Consider the following 22,790-nt stretch of genomic DNA (forward strand, 5'->3'; position numbering starts at 1 on the left):
TGATACTCGTCATTTCATCTGCAACAACAGTGAGTGCAGCTGTTTAATATTACAACAACCATTCATTTATAGATGCAGAATATACCAAAAGTATTACTTTTTAATTTGATTGTGAATATAGAGTAGACTGTGGATATTTGTCACAATGTTGAGTCAATTTCTGTATAGTCACAATATTTTCCAGAAAAAAAGACTATTCATCTTTTGTTGTCATAATCCTGCCAATAGAGAGGGGAAACACACACACACACACACACACACACACACACACACTCAGTCTCACCTGGTAAAAACCATAGTAGGCCTAATATTCAATCCCAAATTCAAATAGTGGTATCTATTACTAGGTCCTAAAATAACTGCTTGCAGTTGGTTTTACTATCATAAGTGATGCAAAAACAATGCTATTGAGATTCAGATGTGATAGAACATTTGTATAAAATAAATATAGACTAATTTTTCAAATACAGAGGCTGTGTGTTGTTGCTGGTTCTTGCAACATTTTAAAGCGTTAGTTCATCCAGAAATGAAAATTCTGTCTTTAATTACTCACCCTCATGACATTCCACACCTCTAAGACCTTCATTCATCTTCAAATTAAGATATTTTTGATAAAATCCGACGGCTCAGTGAGGTCTGCATTGCCAGCAAGACAATTAACACTTTCAGATGCCCAGAAAGCTACTAAAGACATATTTAAAACAGTTCATGTGACTACAGTGGTTCAACTTTAATGTTATGAAGCGTCGAGAATACTTTTTGTGTGCCAGAAAAACAAAATAGCAACTTTATTCAACAATGTCTAGTGATGGGCGATTTCAAAACACTGCTTCATGAAGCTTTAATGCTTTACAAATCTTTTGTTTCAAATCAGTGGTTCGGAGCATGTATCAAACTGCCAAAGTCATGTAATTTCAGTAAACGAGGCATTGTTATGTGATAAGTGTTTCGAAATTTCAGTGGTTCACCACTGGGTCACTCCTCACTCCTCAAGGTCCACTTTCTGCAGTTTACTCCAACCCTAGTTGAGAACCCCTGGTTTAGAATTTGATGTTCTCCTATTGAGCATCAGAAATTCATACATCTAATATAATTGTATTTTTTTGTATTATAACCCCTGCTAAATGGAATAAATGAAAATAAATGGAAATAAATGCATTGATTGATCTAATTCATTTGTGTAACTATTGTGTACTGACAGTATAGTTTTATATAATTAATTTTCTTATAAATTTGTGAAATGCAAATCACTAATATTTGATGGAGGAAAAATATTTACATCATCGTTTGTGGTTGAGCTGCAGGTCGGGAAGCAGGCTAGAGCAGACTGCGGGTGAAATATCCAAGGCTATTTTTTAAATATCAAATAATGTTTATAATATTTATAATATTTTATTTACATAATTTCTGCATTTTAAATGACTGTTGTTGCTAGCTGCTAAGGCTGATGAGATGTGTTATCTTACCTGTGAATCATTCATCCTTATTTTTGTAATTTTTTTATTCATTAATTTATTATTTATTTTTAATTTCCTAATGTTTTATTTAACAGGCGGTGATTTCAATAAATCTGAGAGTGCTATTGCTTTGAAAATAACAAATCAAATCACTATTTTTGTTACTCATGTTGGAATATTAAATATTGTTTAACAATGAGTGTCTATTTTGTATGTTTTCCAAGTCTTCATAGTAAACGTTTGATAGCCTACAAAAATCCAGCACTTTACTACAAGACAAACAACAAAACACAAAACAGTTATTCAGGTGAAGGAAAATCTTGCAAATGACAAAAGGTAAGTAAGAAGTAAAGTCTTCTGTCCTATTTCTTTTTAGTAATAATTAGAAATTTAAGAAATAAGTTAGTGTAGTGTAGTGCATCCACTTCAGTTTGATAGTCTGAGTCACTGTTTTCCTAAACCTAAAAAAGTAAAAGCAAAGAATGACATTCCAGAATATTATGTTTATAGATTTTAATTACTGAATTTGTGTTCATCTTTAAAGTGGTTGTTAATAATTGTGAAAATAAATATTACAGTAAATATTATAATAATATAGTGAAATAAAATTGCAACTCTGATGGTGTATTATTTGCACATAGTCCTTAATCTCCATTAGAAAGTGAGTGAATATTTTTAATACATTTTTTTATTTTTTTTATTATGCTTGTAAACCGTAAATGGCATTAATAACATACAACTTTGTATACAATAGCTACACAATATGTATCAAGAATATATTCAATGTCAACAGAACACAGGAAAGTAAAATAAAAAAGTGAACAATTGTTGATAAGAAATATAACAAAGGAAAGATAATAAAAGCCCCAAAAAAACAAACAAACATGAGAGTAAGATACATTTTTTTGTGGTGGCGATGTACTTCTCAGACGTTGGTGTCACGCGTCTGTGGTGCGACATACCCCTTCTCTCACGTAAAAGTACACGACTGTCTCCTTCGGTAGGTTATCCATGCAAGGCACGATTGACTCGCTATAGTCCTTTGACTATGATCTCTGAACCCATGAACCAGTGTCTGTATAACTTTACCTGATCCCGCATCAGTTTTATACATTTCTAGACATTTTAATGGCACATTTGTATAATAAAAAGGAAGAGTTGTAGTTAAAAGTAGGCTATTTCACTGGCCTGATTAACCAAGCTCTCCATAAACAAAACAAGCCCTACAATTTAATAAAATGACATATATTATAAATTCTCTTTATATTTAATGATATTAGATATTAGGCATAATATTAGATATTAGATATTAAATTGCATTTAATAGATGACACTGTCAATAAAGCATTTGTAATTGGTAAATCGTGAGCTGTAATTGTGAAAGATATTTATGCACGTTTTTGTTGCATTTACACTGTTCTGACCAGCAGGAGTCAGTAGTGTGTGGCGTTTCGAGTGTTTCGAAACAGCGAATCATTTTGCGAATGTCAATTGGTTCAGTTGATTCAAAGTTTCAAAAAGATATCTCCCATCACTACTTGAGGGTTAAAAAGACGAAAATCTTTTGCTTTTGTGTTTGTTTAAATAGTTCATTCATCAGTAAAATATTATTGAGGTGTAAATTTTCTAAATTATTCTTCTGAGGGTCTGTTTTCCTGATTCATCAGTGTGATTCCTGTGGTTCTGTTTGCTTTGCTCCATTTTAAGAGCCAGAACGGCTAGAATCGCTGTTTCTGTTTTTGTGTACTAAATTCAGAATTTGTTGAATTTTGTGAGGGGTCAAAGGGCATCATTATATAGCCTATACATTAAACTTAATGTAACTAAACTGATGTTTTTTTTTTTTTTTTTTTTTTTAATTCCTCATTTGTGTTTTAGGGATGCTCTGTATGCTGTTGTTGCTACTTCTCTCTTTTATTGGGTCACACTTGCTAAATCTGATCGGATTTCAATCGGATATGCACAAAAATCAGATTTGGAATGACAGTCTGAACATAGCCTAAATGTGGTGTGGACATAAGCAAGCGAATGATGAGGATGCATTTACATGCAAATATATTCATGCTTTATAAACAAACAAAAAACAAACAGTAAACAGCAAGAGTATTAAGAAAGAATTTTCAAAAAAAAAAAAAATTTCTAAAAAAATTCTAAAAAAATATAACAACCCAGATAGCAAATCAACCATCAAAACAACATCAAAGTCTTAACCACCCTGCTCTGAGTCGGTCTCGAATTCCGGCCCGTCCTCTACTGGCATGCGAGGCGAATGCGCTATCAAAGCACCACATTCTCTAACGGTTGTCAGCTTGCAGTGGTTTACCTGCAAAACTCTCGCTATCTGGCCACTGTTACACACGCAATGCGAGTGGATGTTTGTTTATCACAGCTGACAAGCAACAAAATGCTTCACGAAAAACATTCAGTCATTCAGTTGATGAACGAACGACAAGGAAGCACAAAAAAATTAACGCACAGTACACAAGAGTAAATATAAAATGTTCGTTGTTAGTTGCAAACAGCACAGCGGCTCCAGACAATCAAAACCCAGTGTACTCACATGAGAAGCGGGATCAAAGCAGCCTCCGCGTCTGTTTTCAGGCCTTCCCACTTAGCTCTCTCCAGCGCTGGAAAACTTTTCTAATATAAAAGTGGGTCCTAAAGCGTTTTGCCTAGGCATAAACCTTCATTCCAGTGATATTCTTTGGAGCTCTTTTGTATTATGTCGCATTTCTCGTTCTGCAGTTTTTTATTTTATTTTCAAATCTCCCTCTTGCTTGTTCTCTCTCCTCGACCGTCATACGCCCCTAATACTGATTGGTTAGATTTTTGTTGTTGTTATCGGCCGGACTAACTTACAAACAGTGTATTTAAAATACTACTGAGTCCACCTGTGACTGCATTGAATCAACATCATGCTTGCACTCTCAGAAAATGAAACTACAACTGACTTAAAGCCACACAGCCTGAAGATAAAAGAAGACTAAATATCTGAAGATCTCAGCAGAGGAGGATAAAACAACTCCACAAATAGCATTACCGGCTTCAGTTATTACTAACCAGATTTACTTTGCATTTGTCTACAGTTAATTTTTGAGAATTAACATTGGTTTAGATGTTGATGTGTTGATCAGTATCTCCTTTAGTTGGGCAGGTTGACGCTTGGCTTTTTATGTGAGTTTGTGGTGTTTGTAACTGTGGTTACCAAAACACATAATTTGTTGCAAAGAAACTCAGAAACAAAGATGATCAGATAATACAGTTTGCAGCATCATGAATTAGAATAATCTTATTCCTGACCAAAAGTGGTTATTTGTTGTTAATAGATTATATTCATTGGCAATATTTTCTTTCAAAAGATCAGACATTCTTAATTTTGATTTTTAAATACATTGTAGGGTTTTTTTAGGCACACAGACATTAAAAAATCAGCATATGAATATCAACAATGGTGACATGCTTCATGCCGCAATGCATGCTGGGAGCCATGAGTTTTATACTCTGGTGCAGTGATGAGAATAATGACTTATTCTACTTTATGATGCTGAAAACTATATCACCTGATCATCTTTGTTTCTGGCTGTCTTTGCAACAAATTATGTGTTTGGGTAAATGCTGTTACAAAGACCACAAACTCACATAAAAAGCCAAGATTCAAACTGCCCAACTAAAGGAAACACTGATCACCACAATGGTGATAAAACATTTTCAATAAAACATCAACATCTAAACCTCTGTTAATTCTCAAAAAGAACTTCTGCTGAGATCTTGAGAGATTGTGTGTCTTTTATTTACAGTTGATTTCAGGCTGTGTGGCTTTAAGTCAGTTGTAGTCAGGGCTTGACATTAACACCCACCAACCTGCCAAATGTGGGTAGATTTCAGCTGTGAATGATACACCACAGAAGCGCTCTCTCGCGTGTGCACTCTCTCTCTGTCTCGCGTGCAATCAGTTCTCCTTTCGCCTGAAAAGTCAAATACATGCACACACAGATGTCAAAATGCCCATCATGTGGAGTATCTCGCGTGAATACAGGTCAGTTATGGCTTAAGTGGACGTAAACAGGTGGGTAATAACTGGATATGTCAGTATATTACGTCCATGCATTCAGCAGCCCAATTAAATACCTGTCTGTCATTAACGTTAATCAAACAACAAAAAATGTTAAATAAATGTATACATGTTAAATAAACCTACTGTATCTGAAAAAAGTTTTTTTTTTAATTTGCTATTGTTTTTGTTCTCCTTTGTTCTTTGTTCTCTTTTGTTCTTCTTTGTTCTTTTATATAGCCTAACAAAAATAACTATCATATTAGCCAATGCTCATATTGCCCACCCCTCTGCATTTGAAATCAAGTAAATCAAGTAAAATTACTCAAAATCAAGTAATTTAAGCATGCCAAAAGTCAACTTTAATCATATAAAATGTAATTTCCCAACAGCAAAATTGTGGCCAGTGAAAATGCTGAGTGGCTAGTAACTTTGGAAAACCACTAGCCACAGTGGCTGGTGAGCAAAAAAGTTAATGTCAAGCCCTGGTTGTAGCTGTTGTGTTTCATTTTTTTCATTTTCTGAGAGTGCAAGCATTATGTTAAACCAACATCACATTGTAACATTGATTCAATGCCATTACCATTGATTTTTTCAACATTAATTGCAGGTGCAAACAAATGCAGTTTTCACTGACACACTGACATTGATTTGACGTTGTTTCGATGGTTGCTTGCTATCTGGGAATGTTTTAATGTCCGCATTCCAGCCAATTACAATCAAGTATTTAGACAGAGGAAATAAAAACACGTTTATTCTGAAACAGCAGCAGCAGAAGATGGTGTTATTATTTCAGTGGGATAATGGGAGTCCAACAACCTGAACTAACATTATAAATGGACTTCAGGGAAATGAAAGAATGATGTGAGCACTTTAATGCAGGGTAGTCAGAGTCTTCATCTCATCTCTGTTGTTCAAATCTGCCATGGTCTCCTCATGGGGGTCAGCTCCTGCCCCGTCCCCTTTACGATTCAGCTTGACAGACATCTTGGTAAAAACAGAGATCTCTGCATTAGATCCACGGCTGGACCTGGTGCGGGTGGAGCCAGACTCTGAGTTGGTTCCTTCAAAGAGTTTGGCCATGAAGCCCAGACCAGCTTGACGGATGTGAGAACTGCCGGCAAACACATACAGGACAGGGTTTACGCTGCTGCTCATGAATGCAAACGCTGTCACGTTGGGACGGGCCACTTTTGCCACTTTTAAAACAGAAGTGGAGTTCTGCATCAGACCAATCACCTGTGAGAACAGACAACAAGAAAGAGAAATGGGACATAAAATGTGAAAAAATTGACCCTTCTTGTACATACTTAAAAAAGACGTCACATTAGCCACAGGCCCCGCCCACGAAAGTTCTGAGCGAGTTCACCGCCCTGAGCGAGTTCACAGTGAGTTTACACAGTCCACCATTGCTGCACTGACGAGAATGTCTCCAAAGCGTTTTAGGTGTTCTGTAGCTGGATGGATTAATCCACATAGCTCTCTCCATTTACTCCCTAAATCTGAGCCGCTGAAGACGAGGTGGATTAATTTTGTTTTCAAAGAAAATGATCCTCAACTCTACCGAAATTTGCGTGAATCATTTCACACCGGACTGCTTTGTGAACAAATGTCAATACAAAGGGACAATATAAAACAGAGGTTGTGCTAAAAAGTTGTTACTCAAGGATAGATCAGTACTGTTCGTGATCCAGCTTACAGCCTCCAGAGTGATACTGGATACAGCAGTAATAAAGGTGAGAGCACTTTATTACAGTTCATCGGAGCTGATTTATGGATGTAAAGTTTACCAGTTTATTAAGCACCACCCGAAAAAGCATAAGGTCTTTATATATTTGTTTACTGTTAGTTGTAACGAGTGTTTCTGTGTACTTCACTGTGTATGTTGATGATAATGCAAGGGAGAGAGAGAGAGTTTATGGATAATATTTTAATGCACACTTGCACTGTGTTTTATTAAGGTCTTACAGAGATTTTCTAGAGTGAAAATGGACGCTTCATCTATTGCGTGAAGCACAATAAATATCATAAAACTCATCTGTAAAGTTTTGGCCATCATTCGGATGGGGTCCGGTACAACAGGCTTGTACTAATATAGTGGAAGAAGACAATATAAGTTATAACCGTAATTAAACTAAACTATACCTGTTCTATCTCCATGCAGCATATATTTGCAGTTTCTGACATTATAGTGGATCCTGACTGAATCCTGACACCAGAGAATGAGCTCTTGATACTCTGCCCTCTTAGGTCGAGCGCAGCAGCTCATTTGCATTTAAAGGGCACACACTAAAACGACACGTTTTTCCTCAACCCCAAAAAGTGGCAATTTTAACATGCTATAAAAAATTATCCGTGGGGTATTTTGAGCTAAAACTTCACATACACTCTCTGGGGACATCAGAGACTTTTTTTACATGTTGTAAAATGGGGCACAATAGGTCCCCTTTAAAGTGACAGCAGCCTAATATTTCTGCTGTCTGTGTTTTTAATGTTAATCAAACAACAGAAGACAAGGAAATTACTCACTGCTCTTGATTGAATAGCTTTTGTAACTTTAATAAGGATTAATATTTAATTTATACAGTCAAATATGCTATGTTATTTTACATTTGATTACTTTATTCAATTTCTGTTTCTGAAAAATAATGTTAGATCTACCTGAAAAAAAACTGAAAAGCACTGTTTACTTTAATTGTATCTTTGCTCTATTGTATTTATTTGTGCTGTTGCTTGTAGTTTGATTATTTGTTTTTATTTTCTTTATTTTTATTTGACAGTAGTCCTTTTCTCCCTGAAAATAGCACATACCGAACTGTACCGAAACCGTGACCCTAAAACCGTGATACAAACAAACAGTGAGTAATTTGAACCGTTACACCCCCAGCATAAAACATACAATATGCTTCAAATTATTTTTCATATATGCAAATATGCGCTATTTTAACAACAATACAAGGTGATTCACACAAAGAGCAGCCTAGGGGCCCCTGACCACCTTAATTCGCCCCTAGTGGGGTGTTACTCACCTGTAGAATGTTGATTAGGTGATACGGCAGCCAGAAGACGGTAAAAGCAGCGATGATGAGGAGAATGAGGAAGTTTCCCCTTCCTTTGCGCTGGAACATAGCGGTACGCAGCCGACAGATCACAGAGATATAGCAAAACAGGATGAAGGTGAAGGGCAGCAGGAAACCCAGCACAGTCTCCCACATGTACTGAAAGATTTCATGATTGCTGTCTTTCCAGTGGTATGGTATACACACATAAAAATTTGGACTGACCATCAGCGAGGAACTGTTGGTGCAAAGAAGATGAAAGATGATGAAAGAAATTAATATTTAAAGAGAGACAGAGAGAGAGAGAAGTCAGAGGAGACGATTTAAATTACAATTATTTATAAACTGATATTAAAGATGAAACCCTCTGCTCACATTTCTCAGTATATCGGACATGCACGAAAGATTATTCTCAGTTCAGTGTACTGTTGGACTAACTGGAAAGCTGAATGAGTTGGCAAAAATAACCGGCATCATAGGATCATATACTCCTGGATATTGGCTCATTTAGAAGGGACTTTCAGGCACGTCAGAAAGTGAGTTTTGATTGAGTAACTTGGTTCTCATGCAATTTGGGGAGGAAGAAAGTTCTTTCTGAAGATGAAAAGCATGAAATGGTGCAATGTTATGATGCAAAAGGTATGAAAACAACTAATACGTTTACAGTGGGTGTAGAAATACATTTTCAAACAGTTGTGTTGTTGTGGGATAGTACATTGTCCTGAATGAAAAACCTTTTATTTCAGAAGGCACTATCCTTCTTTTTATACCATAGCAGAAAATGGTCACTTATAAACTAAAAGCCTGCCAGCATGGAGAGGTTCTTGAGACTCCTGAGACACCAGCAGCGTCAAATACCTGTTTTCTGATCAAAAGTGGCGTTTTTTATATCTGTCCTTTTATTACAATAAGTTTTTTTGACAGAAACTTTCCTTAATAATAAGCCTTTATCTGACTGAGCTCTCTTGTGCTGTAAATTACTCAAATCTTATGATAGTTTGATAATCTTCATTCAGTTTTCACACAATATTAGTTGTTTTCATTACTGTTACATCCTAGAATGTAATATCTTTTATTTCTTTTACTTTTTGTATGTTTTGTGGGCCTTAGTCCACTGGGTGGCAGTGGTGGTCGTTTTCTTTCCCCCTTCTTATTCTTCTCCTTTGTCTGAGCATGGGCACATTCAAGCTCAAACCGGTGTGCAACGTTTTGCTACGATTTCCGGGTTGAACGACATGTTTCCTGGAAACGGTGTGCAACAGTATGCAATGGGGTTTGAGATACGTTTTCTCTTGTTTGGTGGGTGTGTCAAAAATGTCAGCCCAATCAGCAGCAACATGTATGTAAACCACGCGGTATTAAAGAGACAGCTCGCACAATGGGTCCAAGTAAAGTCGTTTACAAATGTGTCCGCTACAACTGAAGATATTAGAAGACATGTCGTAAGAGTTTTATAGTAAAAACAAAGCATATAAATTCTTCAAAAATAACACAAAGAATGGCCTTCTCAGCTGCCATAGTTGCAACTCTTGCGTCATCAGAACAGGGTGTTCAATCAAAGTCCCTTTAAGACAAGTCATTTCACTCGGCGGCCATCTTTGAAACGTCTCTTGGGCATGCAAGAGCAGCTCCTATCTCTTTGAATGGGGAAACATCAAATTCTCCAAAGCTGTTTGCCAAGCTTTCGATTAAATTTCATATTTGAAATCACCAATAAAATCTGACAACAACTGTCTCATAAATTTTGTTTCTAAATGCTCGAATCATGATAAAAAAACTGTATTTTTCAGGCTGGATCAAGCTAATGCGCAGTCCTAAATGCGCGTCTCATGTGTCTCATTTCGGGGGTGCGCGTCTGACTGTTTCTATAGGAACCGGAGCTTCTAACTGCCGCTGCAGTGACGCGATGACTTTACCAATCGGCGATTGGCTCTTATTTAGAAGGCGGGACTTATTCCGCCATATTGCGCGATGCACTTTCTCCCATTTAAAACAACACGAGTGACGCGTCTTGTATTATTCTATAGTCTTTGGTTCAATGCACCACCGTTTCCATTTAAAAAACGTTTTGCAACGTTTTGTTGGGGCTGAACACAGCCCAGGTGAGAGTGCTTATCATCTGCTGATTGGTCCTCAATGAAAGGAAGTGTGTATAAATCCTGGCTGGTCTCTAGAGGTCCGTTCTTCGTACGCCGCTAACTCAGTTAGCTGAACTTGATTGATGACGATTTGGCATGATCTCAGATTGTACGGTTCTTCGACGCTCATCCTGGACTTGCTGTCATAGCAACAGGTCTGTAAGCTCAGACCTGCTCTGGAGCAGCTTATTTCATGTAAACAGGATTAGATCTTTTTAAGCGGAGGTGATACGTAAAATCTGTCCCAGCCACTGCTACTTTCTTACAAGAGTACACTAATGTGAACCAGGGACAATAATAATGAAAATAAATTTGCAAATAATATTATAAAGTTGTGTAGTCTATCAAAATATAGACACAACCAGTTTTACTCATTGAGAAATTTATTTGTGAGGGAATAATTATCTAATAATTTTATTGGAGTCTTACACAGGATACAGTCTATGCCGTGTGCGCGCATTAATTTGAACCCCGACAGCTAATATGGGAGTGGCTTGATGCGGCGCAGGAGATGATCTTGGAGAACTTGATCTTGACGATCTTGACCCTTAAGGAACTTTAACAAAGTCCCTTTAAGACAAGTCATTTCACTTGGCGGCCATCTTTGAAACACCTCTTGGGCATGCAAGTGCAGCTCCTATGTCTTTGAATGGGGAAACATAAAATTCTCCAAAGCTGTTTGCCAAGCTTTTGATTAAATTTCATATTTGAAATCACCAGTGAAATCTGACAACAACTGTCTCATAAATTTTGTTTCTAAATGCTCAATTCATGACAAAAAACTGTATTTTCCACGCTGGATCAAGCACATGCGCAATCCTATCATTTCGGAGGCGTGCGTCTGATTGTTTCTATAGGAACCGGAGCTTTTAATGGCCGCTGCAGTGACGCGATGACTTTACCAATCGGTGATTGGCTCTTATTTAGAAGGCGGGACTTATTCCGCCATATTGCGCGTTGCACTTTCTCCCATTTATAATAATACGAGTGATGCGTCTTGTGTTATTCTATAGTCTTTGACTTTAATTAATGCTGTCACGTAACAAATTTGCTTCAAAGGTAAAATTAAATTAATTGCTAATTACAAAATTGAAATAAAAATGTAAAGCCTGTACAAATAGCCTACTAGAAATCGTGAATATAGTCTAAATTGGGAATCATGTAAAAAAAAAAAAAAAAAAAAAAACAGTGCACATTTCATTTATCTATTATAACTTTTATGTCGTTTTTGTTGCTTGGCGGTTTTCTTATAAAAGGTCCAGAAATTTGTCAAGTTTTTCATCAGGTGTTTTTTTTTTAATTATATGGATGTCACTACATTGCTGTCTTGACGCCAGCCAATCGCTGCATTGCTGATCGTGGTTTCAGGTATCTGCCCTTTTTGAGGAACACAAAAACACGCAGTAATTTCAATTTAATTAAGATATTTTAATCCAATCTGCAAAGTCTTTTGAAGAACCAAATTAGCCAGAGTTCAGTTATCACGATTAGAAGATCTGGCATCTGTCAAATAATCTCAGAAGATGTATTAAGCGAGGTACGAAGAACGGACCCCAGAAAAGAGAGAGCTTGTTGACTGTTGGTTTTCTTTGTTGCTGTTGATGTGTATTACTGCTGCTGTTTCTTTGTGATTCATTACAGAGCTTATTTCATTTCCTTTGTCTGTTGTTATTCTATTGGGATCTGTTGTAAGTGACTTTTTTTATTTATTTTTGGTTAAAGCTTGTAAAAAAAAAAAAAAAGTGTTACGTTGATTTAGACACTTTTCTTGCTGAACCACAGTTGTTGTTAAACTGTTGATCTGACATTTCTCTTGTAAATATTGTATATAGACCAAACTTGGAAGTTCTGGGGAGTGGGTGCCATTTTTATTTTATTTGGAAATTGTCTGTTTAAAGTAGAGAGGGAATCAGGGAACTATTTTGTTGTTTATTTCCTTTTCTTTCTTTGAGGTATGTGTAGATTAATTCCCTATAGTTAGAGTTTTTTTTGTTTTGTTTTGTTTTTTTGGCTTTTCCCACTACTGAAGTTATTTTACACTTCCTACATTTTTGTTACACCAATAAACCTGGTTGTAATTTTTTGAGCCAAGTTTTGCTGTTGTTCATGCTTTAGTTTTTGTTAACTTTAATGTTGCTTCCCCTGTCCTAGACTGGGAGGAATGTAACATTATTTTTGCACCATTAAACATTGCACAATTTCTTTCATCTTCAGAAATATCTTTCTTCCTCCCCATATTGCACGAGAACTGTGACTTTCTTAATAATGTGGAACAACCTCTTTTCCATTTACCTAAGAAGACCTGGCAAAATATTAAACAAACCTGTCTTGATACCAGTGATCTAAAAAGATGTGGAGAAATAAAACAAACACTTTCTTTGAAAAAATAAAATCTTAATGTTTATTGTACTGAAATAGGCTACTACTGAGGTCACTTGCATAATAATTTGGAAGTGTATGGGTCATCAGTTTTGAGTAGTTAGGATTAATTATATTTACTGTATATGCCCTTAGGTTTACAGTCTTTGAATTAATTGCCCAGAATTCTTCAGTAAACATGACAAATTTTGGCAACAGAAAAGTTGTTCCTGCCATCCAAACATGCTTTAAACACAGGAAGCAGTTCAATTTGGCTAAGCAATCATTTCTGTGACCTATTTTGTGCATTTCTGACAGCTTAAGCACTTTTGAGGAAGGTTTGAAATCTGTAGATAACAGTTTTTTTTTGTTGTTGTTGTTGTTGTTTTCTGTGTCCCAATTGCATTTTGTCAATGGAGAACAAAGAATGTTTTTTTGGCAGTAACTGTAACAAAACCCCAGACAGGTTGGGCCCGAGGTGACTGCCTGTGTTGCCTGTATGGACCGCCCTGTAGCCTACATTAAAACCTTTTTTGGGGTCAGTTTTTGCAGTAAATCCCTGCAACTGTACTTTTGTTCACCTGTTACATGTTTTATACTGTTGAGAAACGTTTTTTAAATATTTTATTCATTCAGCCAGTGTTGGGGGTAACGCATTACAAGTAACTTGAGTTACGTAATCAGATTACTTTTTCAAGTAACTAGTAAAGTAACCAATACTTTTTCATTTTACAACAAAATATCTAAGTTACTTTTTCACATTTATTGACTGACAGCTCTCCTGTCCCCATGTTGAGAGAAATAAAGTGCAGAAGTGTGTGTGCACATGTGTGAACATGATGGTTATTGTAGTTCTAGACTAAATGTGAACATGCATTTTCTCATCTCACTTGCACGAAAACATTCAGTATTCCTCAAAATGAATAAAAATAGTGAAATGTAATCTCAGAATTTTATGCAAACCTGTAATAATTAAATATATTAAATTACACAAGTATACTTTATGTATTTAATCTCACTTTATTAACTAATGTCTGCTGATCTTCAATGACCTAATTCAACCATACTAATATATTTTTTTGTTTGTTTGAGCTGCGCCCTCTACTGTACAGGCGTAAATATGCATTTCCTTTAGCCTGAGGCTTATTCATTTCACTTTTTGTGTGAAAAGGCCTTTACATTTGTCAAAAATAGAACTTTTTTTTGTTGCTATTTAAAAAACAAACAAGCAAGCCCAGCCCAGGGGAGAAAAAGTAACACAAAAGTAATGCAACACATTACTTTTCATAAAAAGTAACTAATGCAATTATTTACTTTTTTAGGGAGTAACACAATATTGCAATGCATTACTTTTAAAAGAAACTTTCCCCAACACTGTTCATAGCACTTGTATGGAATATAAAATGATTCTGCTTATATAAAAGAGGCAAGCAATTGAAACAGAGTTCCTGGTTTGATGATATAGCAACACCTAGCGTCTTACTAGCGCTTGGCCATGCTTCAGTTTTTAATGCCTTAGAAGTGAGAATGTCAACTTCTGTGTTGGACCAACAGGGCTCTATCATATTATGAACGTGTGTGTTTTATTATGAATCTGCTGTGCTGAGTGACATGCAGCACCCTTTATATTTACAATACCATTGTTATTTCTTAATTCAAAGCATGATTTGTGTTGTAGTGTGACCAGAAATAAATCTCTCAGACTCACCGATAGAACGGCATGGGCAAAGCCATCAGAAAAGCCATCACCCAGATGCCCAACATGACAGACAGGAGCCTTTTCTTGGTCCTCAATCTCTGAGACAGAAACGGCTTTGTGACGGCCAGCCAGCGGTCCATGCTCATCAGGCAAATAAGGTAGATTGAGGAGTACATATTGACGCAACACATGTAATGGACCGTTTTACAGAGGGTGGCGCCAAACTCCCAGCCTCTACCTCCGGCCAGGAACCTGATGAACAGCGGCGCACTCAGGAGCACCAGCGCATCAGCCACAGCCAGATTCAGAATCAGCAGACAGGTGACGGAGCGGCGACGAACTCGACACAGGACCGACCACACCACAAACAGGTTGCCAGGAAAACCAAACACAAATGCGATGACCAGGATCGCAATCCCGATCTGATGGGAGAGGGGTAGTTTGGAAGACGACGCGAGCGTGACGGTAGTTGGAGGTGGTCCATAAAGAACTGGGGTCTCCGTAGGAACAAAAGTAGCCATTTGATTCAAAGTTAATTGTTATTTGCTGTGGAAAGAAAGTAAACCGAGAGAAAGAAATTTTAAAATAAAGACAAAATCACTTTCCCTTTTGCCTAAGAAATGATAAACAAATGTACATTCAGAAAATACATTAGGAGAAATATGCTTATAAATACAGATTTTAAACATGTTTAAACTGGATATGAACTAAAGATAAATGTTTGATTGTCATTGGTTCCATCCATCCCAGATAGCAAAATTGTGTTGGCCCACACCTGGCACACGTGACATCATGATCTGGCCCAAAACCACCACATTGTAACAAAGCACTGTTGGCCAGAGGAGAACTGGCACCCCGACTAAGCCTGGTTTCTCCCAAGGTTTTTTTCTCCATTTTTAACACCAATTTGACACTTGTCTGCCACCTAGTGTCACCTGATGGAGTTTTGGGTTCCTTGCCGCTGTCGCCTCTGGCTTGCTTAGTTGGGGACACTTGACATTTGACTTGACATTTGATATTCAACAGTGCTTTGATCTGCCTGCATTGACACTATTCTTTAAGAGCTGCTGTGCAGCCAAATAATGTACCAGTTATCAATGTAAAGCTGCTTTGACACAATCTACATTGTAAAAAGTGCTATATAAATAAAGGTGACTTGACTTGACTTGACATAGAATGATGGCACTTGGCCAGCCTGCTCCTGTTTTTTATATCTGGACCACAAGCAGGCAATAGCAATGCCATGTGTCACCCAAAAGCAGAGCAAATTAACCAGAACTGAACCTTATCTGAGCCACAAAATCAGTATCATCTCAGCCATTAACAAGCCTGTTAACAAGAAGAATAACTGAAGGAACGAAGAGAGAGAGAAAAAAAAAATGACGAGCAGAACTACAACTTACTTCCAGCCACAGCCTTAGATGAAATTAACTGAAGATAAAAAAAGACATTAAGTCTCTCAAGATCTGTATGAGTAGTCTTTCGCTGTGTTTGCAGTAATGGTGATATTGCCCAACACAAAGAGTAGTTCCTTTTTTCGATTGCCACAAAGCACTTTTCATTGACTTGGAGGCGTTTTTCTTTCTTCAAAAAAACAAAACAAAACACAAATGGGTGCAGCACAAGAGCACATGCAGGGGTTTGGACATGTGTTTTAAAAATTTGTCTTTCTCTTCATTCTCTTCAATGCGACACTCAGGGGCAAACTGGGACTAAAAAGTGGCCTTTCTGCATTGAGCAGCCCATACTGGGTCCGCAATGCAAAACGCACAACCGGCTCACTTTGCAGAGCAATTTTTAACACCGCTTACTAACTTAAAAATATATCAAAATAAAAATTAATAAAAAGTATTTTAATAACTGGCATTCTTCTTTGTTATGATTTGTCCATAGCCCCTGCTCACGATCTCATTTTATGTAATAAAGCTTCAGTTGTGCAACAGAGTGTAAAAGTTCGTTTTATGAATAAATTGTGCCACACAGGGCTGGAATGAGGTAAGGGTGAGTTGCCTACAAAATGAGTTATCACTTTTTTGTGCCTGTCACTTTAATAGTTAACACTGACATGTGTTGTTTTTCAACACCTTTTTTTTTTTCTTTTCTCTCTGCACACCACAATCTGTCGCTGTGCAATTAAATATGCTGATCATTGCAGTTCTTGCATGTTTTGTGATATTTATGGAAATCTACTTGACTGTTTTGTGAATAGGATTTTGGTTAAAGTTAGTGTAGTAGGACATTTGTGTTTTAATCTCAGTTGATATGCTACTCGTCATATTCTGTGAAAGATTTCCTGTTGAAAGGATGTGTTGACCATGTTTTAAACACATTGACTGATAAGATGCTCTGCTCATGTATCAATGCTAAATATAATGTTCTTAAAGAACATTTCAAGCATATGGATGAGAAATGTGACTTTTGGCCATATATTCAAAAAAACAGTCACCAAAATTTACTGTCAAGAAAACAATACTAACATACTTTCTTCTGTACCTTGCCCATTGTAGAAATATAAATAGAAAGATAGATAGACAAAACAGTAGCCTATAGACATGAAAAAGCCTTACCTCAGTGAGAGGACAGATAATCACACGGACTGTCTTGTAGTATGAAAGCCGCAGCTGAGAACATTAGCGTGGCAGTAAATGTATTAGAATCAGTTGAAACCAGTGACAGAAGTTTCCTTATCATAAACATCTTTTAAATAGTTTTTTTTTTTTTTTTTTTTTTTTTTTTTTAAACGTCATCGCTTCCTCTTCACATGTGCTGCTTGAGAAACTACCAGTTGCCTCAGACAGGAAAGAGAAAAGAACACTTAATAATTACAAAATTACATTGCTGTTTCATTTATTATTTTGGTATACCTTTTCTTTCTGTTGTATTTTGTCTTCCAAGTTTCCATCTTTTTTGCTCTATCCCTCTTTGTCTCTATTGTGAGTTGATTTACACAAGGAGTCCTGTGATCACTGATAATTGCAGTGTGTACTTTGATTTCCAAATGACGCACGTTTTCATAAGAGAGAGTGACCGTTTCCACAGACTGTTGTAATCAGGGTAGGACATTCACACGCAACATTAAACAAATGCGGGTGATTTTTGTGCAGTGGATTCATTTTGACTGATCTCCCCATGTTAGAATGATGTTCCTGAAACATTCCTTCAACTTAATTTTTATTAACAACTCAGCTTTCTAAGAACGTTGATTCCAAGAACATAAAAATGTCCAGCTTATGTTAATGTTGATAGAATATCATAGTATGATGTTCCTGAAACATTCTTTCAAACATTCAAACACCTGCTGGTAACAAGCAGAATCACTGATGTAAAGACAAACAACAAGAACAAATGAAGAGTTTGGTTCCAAAACACTATAAATCCATTTTGATTAAAGGGTTAGTTCACCCAAAAATGAAAACAATGTCATTTATTACTCACCCTCATGTCGTTCTACAGCCGTAAGACCTTCGTTCATCTTCCGAACACAAATTAAGATATTGTTGATGAAATCCGATGGCTCAGTGAGGCCTCCATTGAGAGCAAAGGCATTCAAACTCTCAAGGTCCATAAAGGTAATAAAAACATATTTTAAACAGTTCATGTGAGTTCTATCTTAATATTATAAAGTGACAAGAATACTTTTTATGCACCAAAAAAACAAAATAACGACTTTTCAACAATATCTATATTGGCCGATTTCAAAACACTGCTTCATGAAGCTTCTGAGCTTTATGAATCTTTTGTTTCAAATTAGTGATTCGGATCTCCTATCAAACGACTAAACTGCTGAAATCACGTGACTTTGGCGCTCCGATTCACTGATTCGATTCGTAAAGCTCCGAAGCAGTATTTTGAAATCGGTGTTTCAAATATGTTTTTAGTACCTTTATAGACCTTGAGAGTTTGAATGCCTTTGCTCTCAATGGAGGCCTCACTAAGCCATCGGATTTCATCAACAATATCTTAATTTGTGTTCGGAAGATGAACGAAGGTCTTACGGCTGTAGAACGACATGAGGGTGAGTAATTAATGACATTATTTTCATTTTTGGGTTAACTAACCCTTTAATTGTCTGTTTGTCATTACCGATTAAAGAGTATCTGGCGCCACCGCCTGGTTAAAATAAAAACAATACATTTGCCAAGTACATTGGAATTGACTGCAGCTACCCAGGGGCGTCGCTATACTGGTGTGACAAAGTAAAATATAGCTGATAAATCTTTGTCTGACAGTGCAGATTTTAACAATCATGTTATGTTTTTTTTTTTCTATCAGATGTTTAGTATCAAAGCTAGCAATGCCAGATTCGAGAATTAATCATTCTTGGTCAAACAGCTTTCAAAACTGTTCATGATGAAGTTTGATGCTGTCATGGAACAAGCAACAGCCGGCATTTTTCCTCCTCCCGAGTGCCTCATCTTCTTAATCTCCTCACGTTAATGATTAGATTTCGATGGCTTACGTTTCTTCCCCACCGCAGAAGCCACCACATGTTCATCAATGGCATCAAAATTATACATTTTTCTGTTTTTGTTGATTACAAAGTACAGACTAGATAAGGAAAACTTATCTAGTCTGTACTTTGGATGCCGGGTGTCATTATGACCACAAACCACAACAGCCACATCCGTGAGATCATTTAAATTCAGAATTACAATCATAATAAGATAAGTTTTTTTTTCAGGGTTGGAGCTAAATTCTGCAGGACAGCGGCACTACAGGACCAACGTTGCCTATCCCTGTTCTAAGTCCTAAGAGATTTCTTATCTTGTAACGCGAAACCACAAAGCAATGAAAGGGTTAAACTCTAAACCATCAAGAGTGTAAAACAGACATGCACACAACACACACACACACACACACACACAGAGGCAGAGTGAGATCAATGGATTAGTTGCAGACTGTTTCCCAGCTAGTTGAGACAGAAGATTCAACATTTAAAGAAAAAAAGTAAATAAAACCTAAACTGACACAAAGAAGATTTTGATAATGTCTAATATATATCCAAATGCAATACATAATAATAAAGGCAAGTCATTATGTCTGAAAATGCTGTTCTCAGCAACATAGGCCAATTTCAAATGAGTGTGAAGTTATCATTTGCAGCTCTTGGGTTCATGCTGACTGATTTTGGTGGTGATCGGATAAATCCCCTAAGAAGAGCATATCAAATTCCAGAACATGCGTGTTTCAAACAACTTACAATAGTGACTTCCTGCTGGACTGGCATATGACTTAGAGTGTGAAAGTTGTTTGGCCCAATGAGATCTAAAACTGTATGAAGTTTGGTTACTGTAGGTGAAAAGGGGTGCACTACAGAGCCCCTCAAATACAGTCAATACAACCCCCCTCCTCCCCCATGCAACTTGTGCCTGGCCCTAATCACCGACAATTCCAATATGCGTGCAAAGTTTCAAGAGTTTTTGAGCATGTTAACGGCCCCAAAAGTGCCTGAAAGTTTGAATAGGCCCTTATATTGCCCCTTATAGGGCTTGGGCCCTTAACAACTCCAAAAACAGCATTACCAGCTTTATTTATGGAAAAACAAAAGTTCTTTATGACCTGCAGGATTTCATGAATGAAGATTTAAAAGCGAAAGAAAAGACGAGATTCCGCTGTTTTTGTTTTTTGTAAGTTTTAATTTAAAATGTTTGTGATTTTAACATATAGCCTATGTTTAAATGTTTTGCAACTTAATTTAGCAACATATAAATCTAAAGTATTACTTTATATAAATATAAAGTAATGTATTGCTTAAAACGTTTAAATGTAGTGCATTTAAACGTGACATCTATGAAAGAGCCTGTGTACAAAGAGAATCGCAATGCTGACAAACCATGTTCAGTAACAACTTTTGGATTTGAAATAAAAATAATTAGGATAAATGTTGTGTTTATGATATACAGCCATGGGTCAGTTGCACACTGCAAAACGTAGCATGTGTAAAAGCACAATAGCTGGTGCTGCTCCTGCAACATACCTCCTGCAACACAAACCTCAGGCGAAGTATGTGTGAAAAGGGGTGTTATTATTACTAGCTTCATCTCTGTCATGCATCTAAAGAAGTTCTTATTGAAGATTAACAGAGGTTTAGATGTTAGTTCGTTTGAAGTCACCATTATGGTGTAAGACTTGATTTTCCTGCTAGGACAAAAACTGAGATCAAGCACCCTGCAATAAAGCAATAAAACTCATCTGGAGAGAAGATCTCAAAGAAATAGCACAGGACAACGCCTTGCCCTCACACATGTACAGGATGCAATAGCCCTCCCCCCAACACACACACACACACACACACACACCCTCCTTCCTTTCCCCTTGACTCAAGTCACTGAAAGTTCTCCAAGAAGTATAATGTATCTGGTGTATCTATTGTTTATTCCTTTCGTGTTTGGTATCATTTTAAATGTCTCAGTGCGATTGGTAAAACGGTCTCAATTTCACAGCAGTCACTGGTATTATGAAAAAGATTGAAAACTAAGGAGAATTCTGTTCTCCTTTTGGGTGTTGAAAAACCCACTCCTCTCCCCCAAAACAGGTGTTGGTGTAATAAATATTTACAACCCTTTTGTTCTGGTCTGTATATAAGGTAAAGTGCAAAGCAGTCATGCGGGATCATCTGTAGCCAGAAGCCCCCGTGCAGAGATGGGTGAATGTCTGAAGACATTCACACATCACTGTATGTATATGCATTTCTTTGGGTAATTGACGTTATGCATTTATTATTTCTGAATTGGCTTCTAATTGTCTAACTGTAATGTAATTGGCATGATACATTTTTACTTGACAAATAAAATATTATATTTGGTTTATTCTGTATTATTCTTAATTCATTATTTCTAGTAGATTAAAGCGAAGGTATTACCGCAAATCTGTGTTCAGGATTGATCATACGGAAGGTTTAATAGATGGAGCATAGGGCACATCAATTAAGTCCATTTCGATTTCTGGCTATCGCTGCCTTAAATAAGTTGCAGTTTTCGTAAATAAATAAAAACTATGCTTTTTTGTTACGAGTAAGCAAAGCGCGACCGACTTAAAGGTAGATATTTACCCTGCATCCAATGTTTAAGGTCAGAGCTGATGAGTTTGTGTCCGGGAAGAGCACTCAAGTCGGCCTGAAGTGACTTTTCTAAAGCGATACCGGGACTGCAGTGAACGAATAATTGAAGATATAAGATAATCAGAATAATCAAAAATCTAAATTAATGCATAACCAATGATTCATTTCTATTTGGAAACACAACCTAAGAATGAGAATCATTTGAAATTGGAGTCAGATTAAACAAGTGAAATTAAATAAACTTCACAGAGGCGCTGAAAAGACATACACGCGTTAACCTTCACCCAGGCCGTCGGATTCCGTTTTTGGGCCGATGCAGGGTTCCTTACAATGGTGATAAGTGTTTGCTTTAGTTGGCCTTTTGACCCTTGTCTTTTGTTAGTCAATTTTTTAGCAATTGCAGGTATTTTCAGAAAATTATCAACTTGTATGTTTTAATGGCGGTCAAATGGCTGTATTAAAGTGGTTTAAAGTGGCTTTTTCTGTTCTGACTGTTTTAATTATGGAGTTGAATCAGGCCACTTCCTAATGATGTCACCATTAATTAACAGTCAATATCATCTGGTGTTATTCTGTCTCGAAAACTTCTAACACCGTAAATGTGCTTTCTGAACACACTAAGGGGCTGTTTACATGATACCGTTTTCAACAAAAAAACTGAAAACTCATTTCATTTTCAAGACAACGGGCAAGTTTTTGAAAAAGATACCATTCTCATCTCCGTGTAAACTACAAAAACGCGAATCTGTGAAAACGGTGACGGCATGCACATGCGTATTTCATGTTTAGTCTATAGGCATGTGCGTTTGGTGCGAGTGCTCTGAATGCGTATGTGCGCACGCACTTAATCTTTCTTTACAAAGTGACATTGCTAACTACAAGCCTGGCATGCATAATACAGCTTTTTTGGTCATTTTTGCGGATCCATGTGAACGGGGATAGTTTTGATAACGTTGTCATCTGAAAAA

General features: G+C 36.8%; 1 protein-coding gene across 2 annotated transcripts; it reads right to left on the minus strand.

Annotated features, from left to right (window-relative positions):
- Nucleotides 1–2,127: 2,127 nt before the first annotated feature.
- Nucleotides 2,128–17,670, minus strand: ltb4r (leukotriene B4 receptor). Of its 2 annotated transcripts, XM_051901041.1 has the most exons (5): nt 17,330–17,670; nt 16,166–16,346; nt 14,772–15,308; nt 8,538–8,805; nt 2,128–6,747 (listed from the first exon to the last, which is right to left on the minus strand). In XM_051901041.1, the coding sequence occupies exons 3-5, from the start codon at nt 15,281–15,283 to the stop codon at nt 6,382–6,384; spliced, it is 1,146 nt and encodes a 381-aa protein (XP_051757001.1). In that variant the 5' UTR covers nt 15,284–15,308; nt 16,166–16,346; nt 17,330–17,670; the 3' UTR covers nt 2,128–6,381. The 2 variants fall into 2 exon arrangements, with proteins under 2 accessions (XP_051757001.1, XP_051757000.1); XM_051901040.1 differs by lacking the exon at nt 16,166–16,346 and having other exon boundaries at nt 17,330–17,659.
- Nucleotides 17,671–22,790: the final 5,120 nt, after the last annotated feature.

This window comes from Ctenopharyngodon idella, chromosome 7, assembly GCF_019924925.1.
Source record: "Ctenopharyngodon idella isolate HZGC_01 chromosome 7, HZGC01, whole genome shotgun sequence".
NCBI classification, from domain to species: Eukaryota; Metazoa; Chordata; class Actinopteri; order Cypriniformes; family Xenocyprididae; genus Ctenopharyngodon; species Ctenopharyngodon idella.

Coding starts and splice junctions, on each gene's coding strand:
- ltb4r (XM_051901041.1), bottom strand. CDS start 15,283: ATGGCTACTTTTGTTCCTACGGAGACCCCAGTTCTTTATGGACCACCT. Junction 8,806..14,771: donor TTGCCCATGCCGTTCTATCG/GTGAGTCTGAGA, acceptor TTGCACCAACAG/TTCCTCGCTGATGGTCAGTC. Junction 6,748..8,537: donor ACCTAATCAACATTCTACAG/GTGAGTAACACC, acceptor CTGTTCTCACAG/GTGATTGGTCTGATGCAGAA.